The 17894-nt window shown below is 40.5% G+C and overlaps 1 protein-coding gene across 1 annotated transcript in view; it reads left to right on the top strand.

The window, feature by feature from the left end:
• The window catches only part of SLC45A2 (solute carrier family 45 member 2), a 39032-nt gene that overhangs the window by 18283 nt on the left and 2855 nt on the right, over nt 1-17894 (top strand). The window contains exons 4-6 of the mRNA XM_008060633.1: nt 11211-11354; nt 12059-12182; nt 17074-17285. Coding sequence (XP_008058824.1) covers nt 11211-11354; nt 12059-12182; nt 17074-17285 — 480 coding nt within the window. The remainder of the gene's footprint in view (nt 1-11210; nt 11355-12058; nt 12183-17073; nt 17286-17894) is intronic.

Genomic DNA, 17894 nt, shown 5'->3' with positions numbered 1-17894 from the left:
ATTTGCTTAAATTTTTATAGAAAATTCAATTAAATGCTAGAGATCAGGTTTAGATGAAATGGTCAGAGAAGAGACTAGAACTATGCTGACCATGAGGCTATTTAAATTAAATGAATTAAAATGAAACAAAATTAAAACTTCAGTTCCTTGTTGCATTAGCCACATTTCAAATACTCTATGGTCCCATTGGGCAAGTAGCTACAGTATGGAACAATGCAGATATAGAGTATTTCCATCAGTGCAGAAAGTTCTATTAGTCAGCACTGATGAAACAATTGCACCCCCCTTCAAACTGAGTTTGAATTCCAGTACCTCGGGGACATAGTACAAAGGACTCCTTCATTGACAAAAAGATTGTAGAAGACCTGGGTTCAAATCCTGGTTCCTCTAGGTGCTGACCTTTATTATTTATTCAACAGATAACTAATAGTTACTTGTTGTAGGATAGCCTAAAGATTAAAAGAATGGGAGTTTAAGTTCTGGCTCTACCACCCCTGGAATGTATGACCTTAGGCATTTACATTTCTGTTAAAGAGAAAATAATTACAGCTACCTACAGGAGTTTTGAGCAGGTTACATGGGCTAATCAATGTAAAGTTACTTAAAGTGGTTCCCACCATGTAGCAAGGTGTTAGGTTTAGATGTTGTAATTATGAGCCTGGCAGAATATTGAGTGCTCTAACCACAAACAGGGAACACAATCTGGACTCTAACAACTTTCAAACAAGCAGTGAATCTCATCTTCTTATAAGGCCGACTTCTCTTGTTGACTTGGCCAGTCTATTTTTAAGAATTATTGGGATATTCAACTAAGAAAGTATGTAGACATCCTTTTTAAACTTTACATAAGTATATTATAATCAATATATATTTAAAAAACAGCTTTAGGTACTGATTATGTGCAAAGCACTGTAGTGGGTATTTGGGGACCATAAAATTGACTAATGCCCAGTTCCTATGCCCAGGAATTTACAGCCTAACAGGCAGCACAAACCGTTTATACCATTAGTCATAATCTAAGGAAGAACATGGTAAACTCTGTGAAAACTCTAAAAAATAGGTACCAAGACAGAATTTGACATATAAGAGATTCATTGGAGAAAACAGCATGAAGGAGACAGGGGGAAGAAGCAGAAACTGATGGGGAAAGTCTTCAGATCATCATGCAAGTCAAATACCTATGAAAGAAGAAGGGAATGGGCAGGAAGCCTCACAGATGTGGTATAGTTCTTATAAAAAAGTTTCAGTAGGCCAATGGGGAGTTCTCCAGCCAAAGTTGTCCCTTAGAGGAACTCCAACTCTTGCAGGGACAGACTAGCAATAGTACCCTCCATCTTGCTTAGTCACTGCCTGGAAGCAGCTAGGGAAAGGGTAGCCTTGGTAGGAACAGCGGCTGGTTCCAGAGAGGCAGTCATTGGAGCTGTGAGTAAACTGTGCTTTCTTCAGCAGGGGATCCAAATGGCACTTTCCAAGGTGGCTACAAGCAATGTGATAACAATTGCCACTCAAGGGAAAGATTGTGTCTAAGCAAATAGTGGAAAGCTTCATGGAAGAGATCACTTTTGAGTTGAATGATGTTAGGAATTGAATAGGTAAATATTTGATAGAAGAATACTTCTGGCAGAAGAAGAGCATCAGGAAAGTTACAGTTTTTTTTTAAAGAAAAAAAAAACTATGAAGCACGTTTAGAGGAACTCTCTATTCTATACAGTAGAATATAGAGTTTGTAAAATGAGAACTAAAGCAATTTGCAGATAGGCCTCGGATGCTTTTGAATGTCAGCATAGGAACTGAAATTTGATGGAGGTCCATCAAAACTAGTAGAGCAGAGGATGCTTGATGCTGCTTTTTTTTGGATATTAATCTGGCTGCTGACTGTACAGGATAAAACAATACCTAGGAGGGGGGTCATAATGATCCCAGATAAGAAGTAATAATGAGCCTGAGTCAGGGAACTGGTAATGAGAATAAAAGATGGGTGAAGTGTGAGAGATATTAGGACAATAAAGCAAAGAACAGGGTAACTGGTTGTATACACAGAGGCTGAGAAATGGAGGCATCAATGAAGTTTATTTCAGCTGCTAGTGGGATACCAGGATGGGCAAACTTGGCAAGTAGGAAAAAAAAGGTAGGTTTTAAGTTAGGGGGAGAGAGAGAGAGAGAAAGAGAGAGAGCGAGAGCCATGAGAGATTCAAAGATGACACTTAAACCAAGAGATAGATAGATGATAGATATAGATAGATAGGTAGATAGATAGATAGATAGATAGATAGGTAGGTAGATAGATAGATGATAGCTACGAGGATGGAAGGAAGGAGAGGTGCCAGTAACTGAATAAAGGGAAGTCAAGGGAGAATTGCGTGAGTGACTGCAAAGGTCGGGTGGAGAGAGTGGTCCTTAAAGAGCTAGATGGTACAAAGACTGGGAGAATCACTTGGATTTGGTGATTAGGGATTGTTCCAAAGGTCACAAGTTGTTTAGGAGATGTGTAATTTGGAAGACAAGTTGTAACGGGGTTTGAGAGACAACTGGCAAAAATTGGGGGGAGGTAGTAAATACAAGATAAAAGTTGCTAGAAGGCTGGCATGGTGGCTCACACCTGTCATTCTAGCTGCTCAAGAGGCTGAGATGGGAGGATCACTTGAGCCCAGGAGTTTAAGACCAGCTGGGCAACATAGTGAGATCTCATCTCAACAAAACTTGCTAGGGACTACCAAAAGTGTTGGTTAGTGAATGGGCAAGAACTTTGGAAGAGTCTCAACCATGACTCCTCAATGAATTAGAGTATAGGAGACCCCAAATAACAATGGCTTATATAAGATGTAAGCTTACTTCCCTCTCCTATAAAAATCCAAATGGATTGTTCTGACCGAATCCCTTCTGTTTAATTGCTCTGTGTTTTTAACATGGTGCTTTCATTCTGAGATACAAAATGCCTTCTCCAGTAATCGCTGTTGTGTCTACATTTCTGCCTGCAGGAAAGAAGAAAGGGAAGGACATGTTCCTTCCCCTAAGTGACATAACTCAAAAGTTGTAAACATCACTTCAGCTTGCCTACTTAGATGATTGTCCAGAATTTAATCACGTGGCCACATCAAGCTGCAAGTAGAATAGAGAATACAGTGATTGAGTTGCAGGCCATACTCCTAGCTGAAACTTCCATTACTCATAAAAAAGGGAGAACAAGTATTGGGGCCAATTGGTTAGTTCCTGATGACGCACTAGCTCCTCATCCTGGTGGATGAGCAACCTTGGATAAATGAACACAGCTGAACTCGTTTTTTCATCTGTAAATTGAAGATAATTGCTTTCTCCCTTATAGAGAATTTCTGTGTTAAATACAGTATTGCAGGTGAAAACACCTAGCTCAGTGATTTCCAAATAATAAGTATTGTATAAATATGCCTTCTTTTTTAAAACATCACAAATTCAGAATTAAAATCTATGCAAATGTGATGTGCTGGGGCAGAGAGGATTTGGTAAGTGCATTTTTAATAATTATAATAACAATTATTATTTTTATTATTTTAGAGAAAGGATTTTGCTCTGTCACCAAGGCTGGAGTGTAGTAGTACAACCATTGCCTGCTGTAGCCTAAAATTCCTGGGCTCACGTGATTCTCCCACCTCAGCTTCCTGAGTAGTCAGGACTACAGGAATGCACCACCACATCCGGCTAATTTTTATTTATTTATTTATTAAAAAAAATTTTTTTTGAGTTGGAATCTCACTCCATCGTCCAGGCTGGAGTGCAGTAGCATGCTCACTACCGCTCCAGCGTCGACCTGTTGGGCTCCGGAGATCCTTCCATCTCAGCCTTCCAAGTAGCTGGAACTACAGGCGCATGCTACCCATGCCAGGCTAATTTTTTATTTACCATAGAGACAATATCTCACCTAGCTGTCCGGGCTGGTCTTGAATCCGTAGTTTCAGGCAATCCACTCGCCTTGGCCTCCCAAAGTGCCAGTAAGCTGCAATTCCTTATTTTATTTTTGTAGAGACAGGAGTCTCACTGTTTCCTAGGTTGGTCTCGAACTCCTGGCTTTAAGTAATCCTTCCACTTCGGTCTCCCTAAGTGCTGGGATTACAGGCATTAGCCACCGCACCCGGCTTCTGCATTTTTAATAATTAAGAAGGCCAGGCTCGGTGGCTCAGCCTGTAACCTCAGCACTTTGGGAGGCTGAGTCGAGTGGATTGCCTGAGCCCGTGGGTTTGAGACCAGCCTGGGCAACTTGGCGAGACCTCGTCTCTACAATAAATAAAAAATTAGCCAGGTGTGGTAGCATGCACCCTGTAGTTCCAGCTTGGAAGTCTGAGGCAGAAGGATCGCCAGAGCCCAGCAGGTCGACGCTGGGGTGACCATCAGTGTGTCACTGCGCTCCAGTCTGGGTGATGGAGTGAGACTCCAACTAAAAAAAGAAAAAATTAAAATAATAATTAAGAAGAATGGAAAAAATGGGTTACTGAATATTTTCAAATGAGTACAGTTTTAATTATCTTCATGCCCTCTGCTGTATTGCTGTCTGGGAACTCCTACTCATTTCTGAGGATTATATTGCCTTCCCCAGGCTCCCTAATGCGGGCCTCCTATTTTTGGTTTATATATAATGGCGTTCAGTCCTCATTAGAGCCATTTCACACACTGTGCCTATTTGGTGACTTTTCAGCATTTTCTCCCCCCCATCCCATGTCGAGGGAACTCCCCAAGGGCAGCGGGGGCCTCTGGTCCTTTCTCATCCCTGACATTTTCCTCAATGCCTGGCATGCAGGAAGCTGGCAACAGAATGTTCCATTAGTTGTTTGTTGAACGAATGAAGCAAAAATGACCATGGCTCTTGCTGGAATTTATTTGGGAATAATAAGAATTATAAGTCTGAGTCACACTGTATGTGTGGTTCATTCAATTATTCATTCCATACCTATGAATTGCCCTCACCAGGGCTAGTATGGAACATCAGGAGACTAATAGGGAACACCACAGACTTTGCCCACCCCAAAGAGTTGTCATTTTGCAAAGTGTGACTATGTGTTATTTTACTTTCTTAATAAATGCTTAATTGTTGAATAGCTGTAAATTTACAAAAATTAAAATTAAAAAGATAGTAGAGAGAGGTCCTGTCTATGTTTTCCCAGCTCCCCCTAATGTTAGCATCTTAAATAACCACGCACATTTGTCAAAAACAAAGAAATTAACAGTGGTACAATACTATTAAATAAACAGCTGACTTACTTGGATTTCATCAATTTTTCCACTAATGTCCTTTTTTCTGTTCTAGGACCCAATCTACGATACTGCACTGCATTTAGCTAAGTGATGTATAAAATCTAAAAACTGTGCTTTCTTTCAATGGTATTTTAAAAAGTATTTTTGCTACTTATAGTCTGTATAGTCTGTAGAAAACCTAATTTCCCTTTATTCAATTATGTGTATGAATAAAAGCAGTAAATCTTAGCTGCTAGTTACAAAAATCTGTAAACAGCTTTTCCCAAAATTACGTGCTCGCTCAAGTACTGTTTGCCCTATTCGTTTGCTTATTTTTTTCAAAAATCAATGCAGAAGTAAACTTCAGCACTGCTTCCATTCAAATTGGCAAAGTACTGAAGTGAATTTGCTGAAAGGAGGCCTCACTCTTTGAACATGACTCCTTAGAGTTGAGTTGCCACAGTGCACCAACGTGCCTTCTCCCATGCCACTTGATGCTTTGGAAGAGAATAATCTTCTATTCTTCTGATTCCACCAGTAGCTCCTATTTTAGAATGAGTGCGGTGTTTTTCATAACCATAAGAGTACCAGGAGGAACTAAGAGGTCACTGGGATGAAGCCTTCATTTTATCTTGATCATACAGCAGATGGAGAAAATAAGAGAGTTTAGCTCTTCCGAGGCCTGGTTCAATCACCTTTCCCTACACCAGGCTGCCTGAGGGAAAGTACCTGCACTCCCTGCCCTTCCTTCACTAACAAATCTGAACTCGAGATTACTAGTTAGACTGGAGCCCCCTGGCTGTACAACTCTGCAAGGCAGCTGAAGAATCATGAACTATCCATACAACAGGATCCATGCAACCATTTACAAATATATGTGTTTTTGAAGACTAATTAAAACATATCAGGAAACACACACACACACACACACACACACACACACACACACGCCTAAAACAACCTCCATTTTGGAGAAAAAAGCTACACACACAGAGGAAAAATGGAAAGGAATATACCAAACATGAAAACTCTGGCTAATAAAACCTCATAGGCTAACAGGAGGTTTTAATTTTCTATTTTTTAACCCCGCAGTAGATCCAAAATTTCTATAATAGACAGGAAATAAAGAAAAAATAATAAAATAATGAGAATAAAGAAAAAATGTGATAGTTTAACAAACAAAACAAGGCGGGGTTTTACTGAAGATAAGTAGATATTACCCTGATAGATTATCTGCCTCTTTGATGGCCCCTTTGATAGACTGTGAGTTCCCTCCTCCGAGAGTCACCCAGTATAGGTCGTCTCATCCACTCAGAGGCTGTTGTGATGATCAGATGAAATCAAGTGAGTGGGAGCCTTTTGAAAGGCATGAAATCCTCCACACAAATAAGAAAATATATACAACAAATATAACTAAGTTTCTACTACATGCCCCATACACAACACAGTAGGCTCTGAATGGTTTTGTTATTTGGGATAAAAACACAACAACAACAAACTAAAGTAAGAGTAAAGCACAGAGTAATACATCTTGGCCTCAAGACCAAGTATCTGACACTTCTCTTCCAAATGTGTGCCTTGGGAGGTCTCCAGCTAAGCAATGGAAGTCTACATTTTGCCAGGGTGAGGGCCAAGCCTGCAAGGCTGTCATTGTTTGTCAAAGTCATTGCTTTCCAAAATGAAAGTGTATATGTAATTTGAGAACTGAGATTTTTCTTTTCAATGGCAAGATGTCTGAATTATTTCAGGGCTTATACCACTTTTCATAAAATCTGTCTCCAATTCCTTCATGCCAGCAGTTGCTCCCTTCACCAGTGAAATAGTCTCCTTTTGAGTGTGAAGTTCTTTGGGCCTTTTTCTCTTATAAATCCATTGCCACCCAGTCTCCAGCTGACAGTGGTGCAAGGAAATGCAGTAAAACAACTCCCAGGGGCTGAGAACAATTGAAAAGGCTTTACCAAGGGAATTGATGAGTCAGGAATAAGATGCCAGCTGAATTTTCATTCTGAATTAAAATACCCAAAGGGGTTTTGAATATTTACATTCCCAGCTTCTACAGAAATACTGGGCACATTTTGAAAGCTCATATTTATTTTTGGAAGAAAGGAGGAATTAGGTTAACAATGAAAGCAGGATGAAAATTATGTATATGTCAGAAGCATAAATTAATATTTGGAATGAGGCTGAATACTTGCTGACCAGATTCACTTTCGGAATTGTGCATTTTGAGAAAGGGAAAGGAGAGTGAAGATAAACCATGTTGTTTGAGGCAAGAAAACCCAACTTTTGTTCCCTGGGCTATATCTTTAGCTGCTGCTTCCTGTGGTTGAGGAGAAAGTAGTAATTCTGCACTACATTTCTGCTATAATCATCACCTATTTTGACCAGTATTATTTTCTACATGTATAAAAGTTTTTTTTTAAACTCCAAGGGAATGTCTGTAGTTTTAAATACAGATTCAGTATAAGAAAATCAATAAAATTATGGTCCGTGGGTTAAATACTACAAGATAGATAGATTTTTTTAAAAAATCAACTTATTCAACAAAACTTAATAAATACAATTTTCCACAACAAAATAGCATGATCATATAAGGTTTACAGTTATAAATTAATATGATGTTATAGTTAAAATAGAAAATCTCAGTAGACACTCATAAATAAACTAGCCAAGATTAAGTTTCATTGTGTCAAGATTCAGAATAAATAAAAACCAGACAAGATTGGGCACAGTGGCTCAAGCCTGTAATCCTAGCACTTTGGGAGGCCGAGGTGAGAGGATTGCCTGAGCCCATAGGTTCAAGTACAGCCTGGACAACTTGGTGAGACCTCATCTCTACAATAAATCAAAAAAATTAGCTGGGTGTGGTAGGACACGCCTGTAGTTCCAGCTACTTGGAAGACTGATGTGGAAGGATCACCTGAGCCCAGCAGGTTGACACTGGCGTGGCTGTGAGCATGCCACTGCACTCCAGCCTGGGCGATGGGGTGAGACTCGGACTCAAAAAATAAAAAAAATTAAAAAAAATCAGACAAAAATGACCCATTACCCTGCCATGGTTGATGTTTATGATCCTAGTGTCTTCAGGGCAGCTGACTGCTTAATAGTCCTGAGATTTCTTTCTTCTCTAATATGACAATATGCTAAAGACTGTCTCATTCTTTATATTTCAAAACAATTGTGTCAATAGTTTGGTTTCTCACTCTCTCATTTTAAAACTAAATTAAAATTTTAAATTAATTTACATGTAAATTATAAATCTACATTAAAGATATAGAGCATATATCATTTTCATATATGTGTGTATATACAGGGGACTTCAGAAAGTTCATGAAAAAAATGGCATTAAAAGATAAAAATAAAAAATATAAACTTTATTTCTCAACATAAGCTCCATCAAGTTCAAGATGCTTTTGTAATCATTGATGCCAGACATTAGATTTAACCCTAAAGAACTGAGGTTCTGGTAATTTTAAAAAATTGAAAAATGAGTGCCCTTTACAGATTTTTAAGATTAGGAAACATAGAAGTCAGAGGAGTCAAATCAGGACTGTAAAGTAGATGCCAAATGAATTCCCATAAAAAGTTTCACAAAAGGAGCCAGGCTCGGTGGCTGAGCCTGTAATCCTGCACCTTGGGAGACTGAGGTGAGTGGATTGCCTGAGCCCACGGGTTCGAGACCCACCTGGACAACTTGGTGAGACTTCATCTCTACAATAAATCAAAAAATTAGTCGAGCGTGGTAGCGAGCACCTGTAATTCCAGCTACTTGGAAGCCTGAGGCAGAAGGATCACCAGAGCCCCAGCAGCTCGAGGCTGCAGTGGCCGGGAGTGGCCACTGTACTCCAGTCTGGGCGACAGAGTGAGACTTCAACTCAAAAAAAAAAAAAAGTTTCACAAAATTGTTTTTGTTTGATGAGAGTAATGAGCTGGAGTATTGTTATGGTGAAGAAGAACTCTGGTGAAGATTTCCTGGGTGTTTTTCTGCAAAAGCTTTGGCTAAATTCTCCAAGGACTCTTATAATAGGTAGATGTTATTGTTCTTTGGCTTTCTAAAAAATCAATAAGCAAAATGCTCCAAGAATCCTCCCAAAATGTTGCCATGATGTTTGCTCTTGACCAATCTGCTTTTGCTTTGACTAGATCACTTCTACCTCTTGGTAGCCATTGCTTTGATTGTATTTTATCGTCCAGATCATACTGGTAAAGCCATGTTTCATCTCCTGTTAACAATTCTTCAAAGAAATGCTTTAGGATTTTAATCCCACTTGCCTAAATTTTCCTTGGCAACTTTTGGGAGCAAGTATTTTGGCACTCATGAAGTGGAAAGTTTACTCAACCTTAATTTTTCAGTCAGAATTGTGTAAAAACTGAACCAGTTGAAATGTTTATGGTGTGAGCTATTATTTATGCTGTTAATTGTTGGTTATCTTCAGTTAGGGCATGGACAAGGTGAGCTTTTTCTTACAAATTGATGTGCATGATCTGCCTCTGTGATCTTTCTCTTCAACATCATCACGTCCCTTCTTAAAATGAGTTATCTATTTGTAAACTGCTGATTTCTTTGAGGGTACTGTCTCCATAAACTTTTTGTAAAGCATCAATAATTTCACCATTCTTCCACTCAAGATTCACCCAAAATTTGATGTTTTTTCTTGCTTCAATCTTAGCCGAACTCATGTTGCTTTGATAGAAACTCTTTTCAAAATGATGTCTTATTATTCTTAGTACCTCAAACTAGATCCTGTTTAGATAGGTTATAACAAATTAGTATTAGTTTATTTGGGTGCAAACATTTTTAAAAATTCATGCATAGCTTTTTCATAATACACATTTTCAATGGACATGCTAATGACCCTGTGTGTGTGTGTGTGTGTATGTGTGTGTGTATAAATATACATATTTAAGTTCTACATTGTTCTTGCTTCTAACTTAACATAAGGTTCATTAACATGTGTCAATTTCTGGCAGGATCCAGAGAAATATCCTTGAAGGAGACACTTGGCCAAGAGTAGAGAGAATCATCTGGCTCCCTGTATTAATTTTCTATTGCTGCATAAAAAATTATTACAAATTTAGCAACTAAAAAAATCAATTTATTATCTCACAGTTCTGCAGATCAGAAGTCTGGTTGCACTTCATTGGGTTCTGTGCTCAGGATCTCACAAGGTTAAAATTAAGGTGTCGGCCGAGCTGCATTCTCATCTGGAGGCTCAACTGGGGAACAGTCTGCCTCCAAGTTCATTCAGGTTGTTGCAAAAATTTCCTGTGATTATAGGACTATGGTTCCTAATGACTGTTGGTCTGGAGTTGCTCTCGGTCTCTATAGATTACTCTCAGGTCTTTCTATGTGGCTTTTTCCACATTCAAGGCAAACAATCCTTGTGCCTTGAATCACCTTGACTTCTCCTTCTGCTACCAGGTGAATAAAACTCTCTACTTTTCAAGGCCTCATATGATTTGGTTAGGGTCATCTAGGAAATCTCTGTTAATTTAAAGTTGACTGATTAGTAACTTTAATTAATAACCTTAACTATATCTGCAAAATCCCTTTGCCATGTAACAGAACATTATCATGGGGATGACATCAGGGGACAGAGATCATGACAGACCATCTTGAAGTCAGCCTATCATGCTCTCAGAGTCAAGAGACCCAAGAATTACAATAATCTAAGAGTTGACTTAGATCTGTGAGCTTTGTCGTTATGCAGTAGTTCTATCATTCAAACATAGGCTGCATAGGATGTCTTGTACATCTTGGCCCAAAGCTAGCATCATTCTCAGTCTTTTTGCCCTTGAGTCCAAAGCCCCATTTTGGGCCTGAAATTGATAAGCAGCCACACATGCTTAACACGGTAGCACCTGTGAGTCTACTCCCTGGAAATCTAGTGCCATGCCCAGAAAAAGTGACCCTGTGTCAACTGACTGATGACTGTGTACTGTGCCCTCCCACAATTGGCTGAGTGTATGCGCTGAAGGTCACACCTCTGTTTCATGTTTTATTTCAGGCTCATAGGACAATGACCATGAGGTCACTGCTGAGGGCGCTGATGAGCATGCCTCCCCACTACCGCTACCTTTGCATCAGCCACCTCATTGGATGGACTGCCTTCCTGTCCAACATGCTCTTCTTCACAGATTTCATGGGCCAGGTAATGAACATGTCTGTACATGCATTCAATGATTCACACATCAACCCCTCCATCAGGAACTGTCAAGGTTCTTGTGGGCTAGTCTCTAGGATGGGCACAATAAGAGTGTAGGAAAGAGTACCGCCAAGAAGCTGGCTTACAGACGGGTTCTAGAAGCATGTTACAGCAACCCTGACAACTAGAGGTGTCCACTATGGGGCTTACCAGTACTTGATAAAATACAAAACAGGGAAAGAATAATGTAAGCTACAGCAATCATGGCAGGCTTCATAAAAGAGGCATAGTATGCTCTGGACCTTTAGGGGTAAGTAGAAGAGATATAAGAGAGGGAGAAAACATTCTAGCAGGACTAAGAATGGCATGTGTGGAGATGAGTCCAAACCCTATGGGCTGTACCAGAAGATGTGTGACAGGACTGCCTGAGTCAAGTGGGGCCAGATGTGAGGTGGAAAAAGAGATGTCAAGGATCCAGGAGAGTGTTGTTTAGACTCAGTGCAGTAGGCATTAGACTTCCAGCAGGTCCTTGAATGGAGGTGTGACAGAATGAAAAGGGTGACTTGGTTGTGACAGGATGAGCTCTGTACCTCAGGAAGGGCCCCTCAGGCAGGGACATTTGCTCCCCAAGGGTGGAGAAGCCGAGTGCGTAAGAAGGGGTCCCTACCACATTATATTTGTATCTCAACAACTCTAAACTTCTCTTTCAGATTGTGTATCATGGGGATCCCTATAGTGCTCACAACTCCACAGAGTTTCTCATCTACGAAAGAGGGGTTGAGGTTGGATGTTGGGGCTTGTGCATCAACTCCGTGTTCTCCTCAGTTTATTCTTGTAAGTTTCCTTCTCCTAAGGTTGTCTTCGAAAGTGTTCTGGTCTAGCAGAAATTGGATTTGAGATTTCTGTATCTCCTACTCTTTAAAAGACGAGAATCTTGATAAATATATGGAGGTCAGGAAAAACTGTTACTTTAGAAAGGACCAAATGAAATATCTTTTTCATTGTGAATTCTAGGTATCATTTTTCCCAGTGGTTACTTTGTATTTTGAACCAGTGGGTTTCTGATCAAGTTTCTCTGGAAAATAAAGGGGAATCTGGTAAATAAGATGAAACGTTGGATGAAGAAGTTCCAGCATGTCCATGGTCTACCATAGCAAAATCACTGGTGGTGTTTCAAAGATATGCTTTATCACACTTGTAGATAACATAAAAGAGAAAGGATGGTTAATATGATAGGTGGCAAAATCAACATGTAAAATGACCTTAGTCCCGATGTGTAAGGTGGTAGGTTGAGGGAGTATTATCTCAGTATTGAGAACAACTAGCTTCCCTTCTCAGGTGCCGGCTTTCCTGGGGGGTCTTGAGCCTCTTAACTCCCCCACTTACCTAATTTTCAGCTGTGAAGACACGGAACAAAGGGATTTCTGCCATTGACTTTAAATGAGTCCAAACTAGCTGGGCTCGGTGGCTCAGCCTGTAATCCCGCGCCTTGGGAGGCTGAGGTGAAATGGATTGCCTGAGCCCGCGGGTTCGAAACCCATCTGGGCAACTTGGTGAGACCTCATCTCTACAGTAAATCAAAAATGAGCTAGGCATGGAAGCGCGCACCTGTAGTTCCAGCTACTTGGAAGGCTGAGGCGGAAGGATCACCGGAGCCCAGCAGGTTGAGGCTGCGGTGGCTGGGAGCGGCCACTGTACTCCAGACTGGGCGACAGAGTGAGACTCCAACTCAAAAAAATTAAAAAAAAAAAAAAAAGAGTCCAAACTGATGTGCTACAAAAACCAGGGCATCACACAGGCTTGAGACTTGAGTTGTACTTACTAATGTACGTGGACATTGCCAAGCCCTGTAGATGCTTGAATTAAGTGAAAGGTCTGGTCTGAAAAAATTGTATCTAGGTCCCCTATTTGTAGTGGAAATTAGGCTCCTGATTATAATGAGTTCTACTCCTCTAGGACTGTGAGGATAATAGCTGACCCCCCACTCAGGGCTCTAGGTTTTCCACAGGCCCAGGGGACAGAAGGGGTATAACTCAGGTGGGAGAAGTGGGAAGAGATAGGGAAGAATCCCTGTTATCATTCTCAAGGGCACTCACCCTGTGCTTCCTGTGGGGGGAAAGGGTGAATGTGTCTAAGGGCTCCTACCCCTGCCCTTCACTTAGCCCCATCACAGCAGGAAGCCTGCCTCAAGATTTCTTCAAAACTTAGCACAATTAAGAAAAGGTACCTAATATAAGCATGCAAGGAGTTCCTGAGTTCAGTAATCATGTAACCATAAGACTTATTTTAAAATTTACAATAATCAGATAGTGGTGTTTAAAGTTTACATTTCTTTAGCAAACACTTTTCTTCCCCTTAGAACGTGTAGACTAAAAAAAATTCCAGGAGGAAGATTTCAAGTTCTTAAAATAGAATCAAAGGGTCTAATAACTTATCTATCTCAATTCCTTTGTGATTTCAATAGGTGAGGGGACTATTTACTACCACCTGTAAGAGGCAGTAGTAAATACTACCTTATTATCTTAATAAATACTAAGAGGTTTATCCTTATAAGAGGAACACATTTTTTCAATCATAATTTGTATTTTAATTTTGTGTCAATCTTGATCAAAGAACCCCGCTGGGTACCATTTCACTAGAAACTAGAGTTTAAGTTTTGCATACCTTTAATGGTATTTACAAATTTAAAAACATGTTATTTTTAGTCCCTCTCCAGTTAAATGCTTTTCTAGATAAAAATAAACTCTCATTTGAATAGTTTTCCAAAGTTATATTAATGCATAATCCATAGCATTGTGAATTCAAGCCAAAATTTTATTTATAAAATATCAACCAGTCTTGCTCAAGGATCTTCAGGAACCCCCCCATGTCTCCAGGACAAAGTCAAATTCCTGAACTTCGCATTTAGGGCTTTTCACAGGTTAACCTCATTTACATTTTGACCTTTTTCGCTCCCATACCAATTAACTGCCCTCGATGACCCACTCCACAGACTCTCTTATCTGTGTATTTGCTGCTGCTTTAGTTTCTTCTACCCGAACTGCGCTTTCTGCTTGCCCACCTAGAAAACTCTTATCCATGTAGACCCAGCTTAAATATTACTTTCTTAGTGAAATTACTCAAGTTTTTTCCCCATGCACCCCAACCCACTGTGAGCAGAATCAATCAGTTCCTTTACTTCCAGATCTCACTCTACTAGTCTCTAATTTGGACTCATTACATAACACCAGGTGCAGATCCAGAATTTCTCTCTGCTTAGAGCGTGGCAGGACAATCTGGCTGCTGGGGTGGGGGGTGGTGATAGGGACTTGTTTCCAAGTTCCTTTTGTACAGCAGGCACACATGCACCGATTAGAATAGGAATACTGAGTACTGGCCTGGCATGGTTGTTTGCACCTCTAATTCCAGCACTTTGGAAGACTGAGGCAGGAGGATTTTGGAGCCCAGGAGTTCAAGTCCAGCCTGGGCAACCAAGCAAGACCTCATCTCTATAAAAAATTTAAAAAATTAACTGGATGTGGTGGTGCTTGCCTGTAGTCTCAGCTACTTGGAGGCAGAGGCGGAAGGATCACCTGACCTCAGGAGGTCAAGGATGTGGTGAACCATGATTATGCCACTGCACTCCAGCCTGGGTGACAGAGTAAGACCTCGATTCAAAAAAAAAAAAAATACTGATTACTGAGATGTAGCCAATCATTCATATCAAATGCTAGAAGTCATAGCTGGTACCTAGATCTATCATTTCCCTCCAGTCCTGAAGAGAGGCATTGTGTGAAGATAGGATGACTACTGGGTGTCAGAGCCATCAGAGGGCAAGGCAAGCTTGACCCTGAAGCTTATTGATTTCTCTTCATAAGTGAAACATTCTTTGCCAGACTTATGAACTTCAGTCTTTGTACTGAAGTTACTTATGTTTCCAAATATCTCTTTATTCTCCTTTGCCTTCTTCTTGGCTGGCCTACACACTTGGATAGGAACCATTCTTTAATGAGTTTTGATGGTATCTTTTAGGTATTGAGACACCTTTGGTGACTTTTTTGCATAGATATAATCATTAACAAACAGAAATGGATGTAACTTTACATCACTTGTATTTTCAACCTTAACAACATAGATCCAGGCATGGGATGCGTTTAATTGAGGACACGATGCTGCCTGCTTATCATTTCCAAAGCTTTGTCTTCCATTAGACGATCTGAGACAGCTTAGCTTCATAATTGATTCAAATGTACTACACATTTACTTGTTAACAAGATGTAAGTCTGATAATTATTGGAATAGATATGGAAAGTTTCCTTCTTGAATAGGCACATTTCAAGTATCTTGTATGTATCCCCTGGTTCATGTGTTACAAAAGAATGAGGCTGGGGAGAGATAAGAAACATACAGATTAAAAAAAAGAAGATAAAATGTTTTCTAGGGATTTTCCTTACCATGGTGGAAAACATTGTAATGTTTTTTGTTTTTGTTTTTGTTTTTAAGTCAGGTTCTCACTCTGTTGCCCAAGCTGGATGACAGTAGCATGATCATGGTTCACGGCAACTTCCAGCTCCTGGGCTCAATTGATCCTCCTGCATCAGCCTTTTGAGTAGCTGGCACCACAGGCATGCACCACCACGGCCAGCTAGTTCTTTGTATTTTTATTTTTTAGAGATGAGGTCTTGCTATGTTGCTCAGGCTGGTCTTCAACTTCTAGACTCTAGAGATCCTCCTGCCTCGGCCTCCCGAAGTGCTGGGATTATAGGTGTGAGTCAACATCCCTCACTTACAAAATGTTTTAAAACAAATATTCATTTTTAAAAATTAGCTCTACCATGTTACTTAAAGCCAAGTTTACTTGCTAGAAGGGAAACCCAGTTAAAAGTCAGCCATCTTCAGTCCAGCCTGTATTTGTCAAAACAGCAATAGCCACATTTTCTATGTGTTAGACACTGGGATGGGAGATTTCACAGATGTTTCATCTTATATAATCCTGTCAATAACCCCAAATGAGAATTTTATTATTCCTAATTTTCAGATGAGGAAGCTAGACTGTTGAGAAGTTAAGGAACTTGTTCACCAAGAGTGAGGGTACCAGTGAGGAGATATCAACTGTAGGGACCTCTTGCTGTCCTGGTAAGAGTTGGCAAGTCAGGGAAAGTAACCTCAGATAATTGCACAGCCTTTTACTTCCTTCTCAGATGTGTAGTTTGCATTCAGATGGGGGCTAAGAAATTATGAAGGACTTGGGTCATTTGGCAAAATCTGGTTGTTTTAATTTCCCCCAATCTGACTTTGGGCAATAGGCCAAGATAGGCCTGTATTGTTATTTTAGTCCTGATTGGGCGGGATCTCCTCTGAGTCAGAATAACTCGCACCTTTCTTCTGTGTCTTCTAATCCCAGCGTTCCATAGCCAAAGTGAGCTTTTCTGCTTCTTTTTTTTGTTTGTTTCTTCTTGCTATCCAGCTGTCTGCTAAATAGTGCCAGGTACTTCTTTGTAGAAAGAACATCAGCCTAGCAAGCCAATTTTAAACTGTCCTTTATGCAAAGGTTTTAAAAATGATTCCAAAAGTCAGCTGTTTTCAACCCACAGATAAGGAGATTCTTTTGTTCTTAACTCAAGATCAAAGGATGTCTCCTAAGGGGGGGGGAAATAAGTGAATCTTCAAAAAAAAGGATTGTCTGAAATTATTAAGTGTTGTGAGGCACTGACAGCTGTAATTTCTCCCTCCCTTCTCCCCACAGACTTTCAGAAAGCTTTGGTATCCTACATTGGATTAAAGGGTCTTTACTTCACGGGGTATCTGCTGTTTGGCCTGGGGACCGGCTTTATTGGGCTCTTCCCGAATGTCTACTCCACCCTGGTCCTGTGCACCATGTTTGGCGTCATGTCCAGCACTCTGTACACTGTGCCCTTTAACCTCATCGCTGAGTACCACCGTGAGGAGGAGGAGGAGGTGTGTCATTGCTGAACCTCTGCCTTGGGTAACACTTGGACTCATCTGAAGGCTGGGGGGATTTGGTAGGAATGTGTAGAGCAGACCTAGGAAATGAGATTTTTTTTTTTTTTGAGTTGGAGTCTCACTCCATCACCCAGGTTGGAGTGCAGTGGCACGCTCATGGCCATGCCAGCGTCGACCTGCTGGGTTCCAGTGATCCTTCTGCCTCAGCCTTCCAAGTAGCTGGAACTACAGGCGCAAGCTACCATGCCCAGCTAATTTTTTGATTTTTATTTTGGAAATGAGGTCTTGTCCAGGCTGTTCTTGAGAAGAGTTCTTGAAACAGCAGCACTAAAATTCCTAACCAAATCATAATCCCATGTGGCACAGGCATGCCCACCAGCCTAGTCCTCCCGTCCTCCTTACTGTCAACTCCTGAGCACCTGGCAGCTATAGGACATAGAGTGTTATTCCCATCTGTCTGATTAGGAAAAGGGGGTTTGGAGAAGCAGAGACACCAGTTCACAATCACACAGAGACAAAGAAAGGGGTCTTCTACAATCACCCCACAGGTCTTGCTGGAGCACCTGTCACATTTGTAGATACCCACCATGAGGGTCCCCTTGC

Source organism: Carlito syrichta, unplaced genomic scaffold (genome assembly GCF_000164805.1).
Source record: "Carlito syrichta isolate Samal-C Ts95f unplaced genomic scaffold, Tarsius_syrichta-2.0.1 Scaffold304682, whole genome shotgun sequence".
Classification (NCBI taxonomy): domain Eukaryota; kingdom Metazoa; phylum Chordata; class Mammalia; order Primates; family Tarsiidae; genus Carlito; species Carlito syrichta.
This window is presented reverse-complemented; position numbering and strand designations above follow the sequence as displayed.